This window comes from Callionymus lyra, chromosome 6, assembly GCF_982586985.1.
Source record: "Callionymus lyra chromosome 6, fCalLyr1.hap1.1, whole genome shotgun sequence".
NCBI lineage: Eukaryota > Metazoa > Chordata > Actinopteri > Syngnathiformes > Callionymidae > Callionymus > Callionymus lyra.
The window spans coordinates 18916616-18926011 of record NC_141823.1 but is presented as its reverse complement, the minus strand read 5'-3'; the positions used below and the strand labels follow the sequence as shown (position 1 = coordinate 18926011).

The window sequence follows — 9396 nt, the reverse complement described above, 5'->3', positions numbered from 1 at the left end:
GTCCGAGCTTTAATAGTTCATTGATCAGTTCAGATGAGCTGAACTTGCTGTTTATATTTTACGAAAAATTAGGATAAAATAACTTCCAGTATCAGAGAAACTCACGTCATTTCTCAACATTGACCTTCAGTCGGAGTCAGTGTTAGAAGTTGTTAATCTGGTTTCCAGTTCAGTCTAGCGATCCAACTCAAGATCTCAGGATGAGGTCTTGGCTGTTGGGGTTTGGACTAACTATCCTGGTAAGTTATTGTCATTTTTAAACAATGATGAGAGTCATGACTGGAACCTCCTCTGACGTTTGCATGTCTGATCAAAGAAATATGAACATGTCGATGCTGTTCTTGTTGTTGGCTCCAGGTGTGCAGCATCGCAGGTCAAGATTCTCGGAAGTTTGTCAAAGTTGACAGACGCCAATCATTTCAAATCTATCCATGGAGACACTCTGATTACTTTCTCGTTGAAATATATGAAGAACACCGGAGACGATCACTTACCATTAAGGTAAACATTCACTTCACAGCTGCTACATTAAAACATGATAATATTATAATAATATGCAGTGACTTGTGAAGTGTTATTGTCTTTTCTTTGTTGTAATAAAATGATCTCAGAAATCCTACTGACTCCTTCAAGAAACATCTTAAGACATTTTCATTTGTTCAGACTTTTCCTTGATTTTCTGGAACTACTGTGTTGTTCTCAGTATTATCTTGACTTTTAAAGTATATTTTTTGTCGAGTATCGTTTTGATTGTTTAAGCGCTTTTCAAATTACTTACTTTCTTACTGACTCACTTCCTCTAAATCAGTAACTGGTACTCTGCCTGTTTCTTTGTTTCAGGTCAAATCAGACAAGTTTGTCAAAGGTCAGGGTTTCTACAAGTTGGGGGGACCAGGAGTTGACCAGGAGCCAAAGGGCCTGTTTGAGATAAATGAGATTAAAGGAGAAATCTTCAACATTAATCCAGTGAACACAGAGGAACACTCCGAGTTGATCGTGAGTCTGATATAAGGGATGTCTTCCGACAACTAGGCATATTTCTTTCAAGCAAAGCTTTTAATCCATGGAAGTTTCTGAAGAATCTGATTTTAAATATCTTTCATTGTTCAATTTAAATTATTGTTCAGCAGAACCTGTGTTTTTTTTTGTTTTTGCAGATGCAGGTTTGGGCCGAGTCTGCTAGTGGAGAGATACTGGAAAATCCAGTCCCACTTAAGATCGCGATTAAGGACATCAAGAGGCTATTTGACAACGCTTATAAATCCAGAAACATTTTATCCATTCGAGAGGTGAGACACTTTAGACACACGCAAGCACATTACAAATAAGTCACATAACACCATTTTCACTGAACTATTCTTCTCCATCTCTGGCGGTGAAATCATTCAGACTAAAACTCCAGGTTTCTGATGGCAACAGAGGAAACATAGTCGAAGCTGTAGCCTTCATTAAAGTGACTGACATCAACAACCACTTTCCCCCTCAGCTCTCTCCTCTCACAGGCTCTGTCTGCAAGAATAGAAGGGAATTGACTTCTGGTCTGGTTCTGACTGCTGCAGATGAAGACCTTCCATCACACCCTGGACCCTTCTCATTTCAAATCCCTGAGGTGTCAAAGGCCGACTGGACCGTCACTCGAGTCAATGGTGAGAAATGTAATCACTCTCTTGGTTAAATATCTCTTTTATTCTCACCTGTCCCAATGTGTTGGATCATTTCAGACACTCATGCAGTGCTGCAGCCTCGAGTACACCTGCAGCCAGGAGTGTACCAGGTCACAGTGATGGTGTCTGACTCTGGAACGCTTCCCTCCTCTGCAAAGGTCAGCGTGACTCTCTGTGACTGTGACTCTTCTGGTCACTGCCTGACAGAGACTACCCAGCGCTCTGTCCTGGAAACAGGTCTGATCATCCTCACCATCAGCATCGTCAGCCTCATCCTTGTCACTCCTGGGCTATTTATGTGTAAGTTCAGTCCATCACAATTACATCAAGTTGTTGAACTCTTGAGAGGCATTGTGTATGTTCTCATCTGTGAAAGCATTGTTTGGACTTGACCAGCCACGGACACGTGAAAGTTGTTTAACTGACAGAACAAGTTGCTTTATATTAACTGACATTCTCATTTGACAGTGGTTCTGTGCTGCAGTTCGGCAGTGAATTGGTGCAATCGTCAGGAAGACGAGGTGAGAATCCAGAAGTATTTTTATCATCCTTCGAAATAATGCGGACGGCATCGTAACTGGCATTTACGTCTACAGAATCCTCTCGTCGTCATGGAGCTCACTTCTTTTTCTGAGGGCCAAGTCAATCCGGTGAGTGGCTCAACCAACAAGAGTTTAAATTCTTAAAATTCACACATAACACTTTCAATTTCAAAGATAATCAGAACATTTGTCAGTTATTATTATATTTATATTTATATTTATATTATAAATAGTGAAGGTGGATATTTTCTTCTTGGATGTGATAGCATCATATAATCACTATGTTTTCATTTCATCATGTAATAATAAGTGAGAAGAAAAAATGAATAGATTCCCTTCTCAGGGTCAAGATGAAGACGTGATGGCTGAAGACTCTGTTTGAGGCAAAAGAAGCGTCATGACCAAACCTTGTTGAGTCTGTTGGATAGAAGACTGTCAACTACACTAGTTTTAACTGTGTATTGTTTTTGATTGTTAAAGCGGAGTTCCTGGAAAGGCGCTTTAGAAATAACCTTTACTTACTTACTTACTTACTTACACTATGATTACAATAGATTTGTTCTCTATCAGTGATGAAGCCAATGATTGTCCAAACCGAATATGCTTTACCGACTTAAACATGTTTAGACTTGAGACTTTGATGAATATGAATAAAAATTCTAATTCACAAGTTATTTTTCAATCAGCTGATGTCACTTAATATTGTATTTTGTCATTCAATCATTGCATATACTGTGTTCACAATATAAATTATTGTTGTATCACATCTTACTTATTTTTTAAAAATGCTGATCTGTATTTTTGCCTGTATAACAGTTTCTTTTCACATGAAATATGTGCTCATTGTTTTAATAAATTAATCATTTGGGTTCTATATAATGTTTTAACGCCCTTTGTAGCATCTCTGATTGCTTGCCTTTGACTTGTAGTATCCTTACATTGTGCAAGAGAATAAAATTGTTTGTACTATCAACATATATAAAAAAAAAAACGACATATAAATGTAAGACTTTTGTTGCTCCATTTTTCCTGGGATGAACAGAAAAGAATAATTCTGTAAAATGTTGTTCACAAAACTGTCTGCACTCCATGTTTGCCAATCCATCCCGTCTCATCATCTTCGTGAATTTCTCTAAGGAGATGAATAAAGTATCTATCTATCTATCTATCTATCTATCTATCTATCTATCTATCTATCTATCTATCTATCTATCTATCTATCTATCCATCCACCATCTCACAGGTGTGACATATACGTAAACTCTAGCACGTTTTTCAAAATGATTCAAAACTCTACTCCATAATGTTGAAATCAGAAAAACAATTATTATATTATGTTTTTTTATCATATCTGAATAGTTCCTACATTATCCCAAAACAAAAAAAAACATCAAAATACTTTTTTGAGTATTGTTTTGATTGTTTAAGCGCTTTGTGACCCTGGCCTCGAAAAGCGCTATATAAATAAATATTACTTACTTACTTACTTACTTGCTTTGGGTTTATTTAACCCATTTACAACTCTAGTAACTGCACAATCCTTGAGGGTTTTTTTTCAACCTTTATTTTACCAGGAAAGAACCATTGAGTTTATCTCTTTTTCAAGGGATTCCTGGTCAGGAGGCAATTTACACACAACCGAGTACATTTCAAGCGCACAATAAAATAAAGACAAAATACTTGAACAATGTACGAAATGTAAAATAGCCTACTATAATACAACACACATTAAATAACATAACACTAACAGGTAGTTAACTCCAATTCACGTTCTTTCAGAATGGTGATGAACGTTACCAGACTTGAGAGCTTAATTGTGCTCTGATCTTTGCGCTTACTGTCATTAAACTAGGGAAAGTAAGCAAAGAGACACCCCAGGAGTGAGGACCACCAGTGCATCAGCCATTGTCTTGTCAAAACGGGGTAGCCGTGGCACCGATGTAAGCAGCTGCAGGCCATCTTTTGGCTGATATCACGATGTTGAGGCTCACATGATACTGTGTCATAACGTAACAACCATTCAATTGTGACCGGCATCATGTCAAAACTACACATCCAAAATGGGTATCTGATATTGTCCACGTCCCCGTAGATTTTGATTGTGATTCTGAACCCGGTAAGGTCGGTAGCACAGTGTGACCACTTTAACAACGAATGTTATATCACAATTTATTTTATCAGGTACCAGTATCAGGATTCTTTTTAACCCGCGTGTTAGCTCTAGGTCAAGGTTTAGGTGACCCTGGCTTGCAGAAATACATATGCAGTGGTGGAGGTCTTTCACCTTGACCCAGAGCAAGGGATAGCAAAAACACATCTGTTTTTGGGCTGCCTGGTTAAGAGAACCATTAGAATTTACTCATTCTTAAACATCGAACTATCAGATTGTCCATCGTATGCTTTACATTTGTATTACATTTTATGAGTCGAATATTGTCGTCTCTTACTAGTAATCGCCACACTCTTTGACTGATGACCAATGACAACCAGGACTAACCTGTGGTCACTTATAGTTGAAAATATTCAGGTAAATAATGACAGCTTTTTAAATAGCTCTCACAAAATTCTCTCCCGACAGTTTGCGAGTAGACCTAACAGCCTGAGATTGCTGTGCATGTACACTTATGCAAGGTTGAACTCGTCTGATACAACTCCTATGACGACGAGAAATACAATGACCGAGACAACATGATAAGTATAATATATGTACATATAAGTATCATAGTATCATAATCCTCTAATTATGTTTCAAACATTTGTAAATCACATTAGTTCAAGATAAAAACTAAACGTGTGTTTAGTTTAAACTAATAAATAATGAATAATGATGTGAGGGATTATTTTAAGTTTAAAAAGTCACTTATTTGTCAATATTTTTAAAATGAAAAGAAAAAAATCGCCACATGATGTAAACCTGACCGTGGATCGTGAGCTCTGGAATTGAACCATAGAACACTCTTCGTTGTTTATGTCCTTAATCACAATCTTAAGTGGGACTGGATTTTCCAGTATCTCTCCACCAGCAGACTCGGCCCAAACCTGCATCTGCAAACACAAACAAAACACAGGTTGTGCTGAACAATAATTTAAATTGAACAATGAAAGACATTTAAAATCAGATTCTTCAGAAATTTCCATGAATTAAAAGCTTTGCTTGAAAGAAATATGCCTAGTTGACGGAAGACATCCCTTATATCAGACTCACGATCAACTCGGGAGTGTTCCTCTGTGTTCACTGGATTAATGTTGAAGATTTCTCCTTTAATCTCATTTATCTCAAACAGGCCCTTTGGCTCCTGGTCAACTCCTGGTCCCCCCAACTTGTAGAAACCCTGACCATTGACAAACTTGTCCGATTTGACCTGAAACAAAGAAACAGGCAGAGTAACAGTTGCTGATTTAGAGGAAGGATTTCTCTGATCATTTTATTACAAAAAAAGAAAAGACAAAAACAGTCACTGCAATGATAAATTAATTTAAATTTCTGTTAAAATGTTGTTTTTCCACAGCTGTGATTAAAAGGTGAAAGTACATATATTGTTAAAATAATCTGTAAGAGAATGTTTACCTGAATCGTAAGCGATCGTCTCCGGTTTTCTACATATATTTCAACGAGAAAGTTATCGGAGTGTCTCCATGGATAGATTTGAAATGATTGTCAACTTTGACAAACTTCTGAGAACCTTGACCTGTGATGCTGCACAAATGAAGCCAACAACAAGAACAGCATCGACATATTTCTTTGATCAGACATGCAAACGACAGAGGAGGTTCCAGTCATGACAGATTCAGGCTCACATCTCTCTTCTCCTTTCTCTAAACTGTTGTATAAACCATAAGAATACCCTCAACAGTCGGGAGACATTCTGTCATCATTGTTTAAAAATACAATAACTTACCAGGATAGTTAGTCCAAACCCCAACAGCCAAAGACCTCATCCTGAGATGTTTTAACTGGATCACTAGACTGAACTGGAGATCAGATGAACAACTTCTAACACTGACTCCGACTCTCCTGTGCTCTCCCCTCGGAGGTGGTTATGAGATTCAAGGAACAAAAAAACAAGTAAGTAAGTAAGTAAGTAAGTAATATTTATTTATATAGCGCTTTTCGAGACCATGGTCACAAAGCGCTTAGACAATCAAAACAATACTCAAAAAAGTACATACTTTAAAGATCAAGATAATACTGAGAACAACACAGGAGTTCGAGAAATTCAAGGAAAAGCCTGAACAAATAGAAACATCTTAAGGTGTTTCTTAAAGGAGTCAGTAGACTCCATCAAGCGCAAAGAGAGAGGAAGATCGTTCCAAAGCTTAGGAGCAACAGCCTGAAAAGATTTCTCGCCTCTGGTCCTGATCCGTGTGCATGGAACCATAAGTAGATTCTGATCCACAGACCTCAGAGCCCGAGCTGGGGTGTAAGGCTGGATCAGATCAGTGATGTAAGGAGGAGTTGAGCAACAACAAGGTTGAGCAACAACATGCTGCACTGAGTCTTTCAGATCAGTGGCCTTGATCTAACAAATAAATTGGGTTTTGCCTCTAAGTGTAAATACTTTCAGCTGTTGAAAGTCTTTTATAATTTTTTATGCAGGTGACACCAATTAAAAATCACGATCTGGATTAAGCGGTGATTATCTTGGAACCATCTGACATTTTGGATGATTTAACAATCAATGTGAAGCGTGTCTGTCCCAGTCAATGCACTGCTGACGTCAAGCATAACTTAATGGATGATTGAATCGTTTGAAACATGGTTCAGTCATTTAAAAAAATCATTCAGCATCTCCATTTAGGTCAAATGCCTGAATGAAGGTTTGGAACATGACCTGTCATATGCTGTGGTTAGTTTAATGATGACACCTTTGAATATGACCCACATTTTCCATCCTGGTTCAAACGTCTGCACTCGGCTCCTCTGTCAGCTTCGCCAAAAATATTGAAAGTCAATTTATAAATCCTTTATTTGCTTTTTGCTTATTCTATTGTAATTTTTGTAAGTAAATTTGCCCACATTAGCACAATTGCTCTTTGTTAAAAGGCAGGTTTTTACACATCAAGGTTAAAAGAAATACAGATTATCACCACAATTCATGTGTCAGTGCAGAGAAATCCTAGTTTCAACAAACTAAAAGGACACTAAATGCAATTAGCTCAATTAAATTAAATTACATTCTAATTTATTTAAAGTTTTAAATCTATCACAGTTATCTCGGGACACGTTACAGTTTAAGTAAGACTATATTAGAGGTAAAAAACATGATCCCAGTGAATCAACAATGAGTGACTCACAGAGAGACAGTTTAGAGGAAATGCTTCCCCTTTAGAAGGCAGAAACCTCCATCAGAACCAGACTCATTGTTGATGGGAGTGTGTGGGTGAACAGATGAGCAGATGGAGAAATGATAGAAAGTAAAAGTGATCACATGACCGGCTTTTTTTCAACCAATCTTGGAGCTCTTTGCATCTAGAAAGCATTGAATTACAATCTATAGACTCCCTCTTCGCCTTCTATAAACTGATGGACAATGTTGATCACATGATCTCTTGATGAAGAACACTTATGGTTCTATCTTAAACATGCCTTAAATCCATCCAACATCTTTTTTTCTAGGGGACCAAGTCCATCTAAAGTTCATTACAAGCAGCTGAAAATCTCTTTCATTCAATGACTTGTTTTTTCCAAGATGAATTATTCTTCATGAAGTATCTTCCTATATCTTTCTAATTTCTAGTCAAAATGTCTCATTATACTTAATGTAAGAAACAGGAAACTAAGGAGGAAAACTTAAGTGAAATACTGGTCTTCAGACGGTGCAACGTCAGAATTGAATTTAAAGGTGGTCTGTTCTCTCAGTGTTTACAACATACATTTGTGGGTATGTTTGTTCATACAAGGGAACTTACCAGCTATGCTTGTGGTTCCCTATTTGCATGTCAATGAACATACCTTTTGAGCACAATTAGTTTCCAGAAGTAGAGCAAATGTCAGCTCAACACTAATTCTTAGTACAAGAGTTCTCGCGTGACCCAAACTTCCCTGCAGGCAACTTTTAGATTCATCAACACTTGAAGGGATTTCCTTTAAGTAACCTGGTGTATGATGGGAGATATGTCGTTGTTTGAATCCAATCACATTTGCGGCCCTTTATCAATTTTAATATGGCCCGCAGTCACATTATAAAACCAGAGATTTAAAAAAATAAACATTTTGAAAATTAAAAGGATTTTTCAAATGTCACAAAATGTGACGATGCTGCTTAGCGTCAAAGCTAATTAGCAAACACCTTTATATGTTTGTCTGGTTGAAGACATAAGAGACTTATTCTGAAGTTTCAAGTAAGATAATGATGTCAAAGTTCACACCCTGCTTGTTTTCCTTCTATCAAACGTGGCCCTCCTCAAAAATAAAGTAAGGACACCCCTGCTACTGCTACTTAAATGGACGATCCTGGTAATATTTTAATGTACAAAAAATAATAATAGCATTTTTTTTACTCAGTTGTCATCAACGTTTTGGGTTGATTCCATATAATTAAAAAAAAAAAAAAGATCCTTGTAAAACTTTGAACTTGACCTAAAAATTATGTCAGCACCAAGTCAGTATTTTTCTTATTTATTTATTTATTTTAAGTGTTTTCAGCTCCTTTTGGTGAATAGACAAATAACTACAATGACAGTCCTTTGGGAAGGTTGAGTTTCGCTCTCCCACGGTCTGACTTCATGCTTTTCTGGGCATGACACCCGTCCTTGTCGCCTCCGACACTAACAGGAAGTGAACCTTTGTGCATTTTTTTTCCGCCTTATCTAATCTAAGAAGGCGAACCTGTTTTGAAAAAAGCTTTATTTAAAATTAGAAACAATATGCTGAGAGTTCTGCACTGAAACATGTTACATTACATTACAGTAAAAGGTAAAGCATTATAGTAATGCTTAATTTGTAAGTTGCTTGACAGTGATTACGATGATGAAAACTGTTCAAAATGTATCGTAAATTTAAACGAACAAAGACATTGAAATATGTTAATAAGTGCTTCATTAAAAAGAAATAAAGTTTAGATGCAGTGGTATCACAAGAAGCTATTATAGTGTTCAAAGATAATTCATGCAGATCATGTGAACATTTTATTTAAAAGACTACACAGTACATCTTATCTTCATGCATTTGTGCACTTGACAATCAGTAA

At 36.9% G+C, this 9396-nt stretch overlaps 1 protein-coding gene across 1 annotated transcript; it reads left to right on the top strand.

Moving 5' to 3' along the window:
- On the top strand, positions 1-3270 carry LOC148077074 (cadherin-17-like). The gene is made up of 9 exons (XM_087794068.1): positions 1-239; positions 358-501; positions 841-996; positions 1158-1289; positions 1487-1646; positions 1722-1964; positions 2133-2185; positions 2261-2314; positions 2550-3270. Exons 1-9 carry the CDS (start codon positions 201-203, stop codon positions 2586-2588), a joined length of 1020 nt encoding a protein of 339 aa, XP_087650194.1. The 5' UTR covers positions 1-200; the 3' UTR covers positions 2589-3270.
- The last annotated feature ends 6126 nt before the right edge of the window (positions 3271-9396 follow it).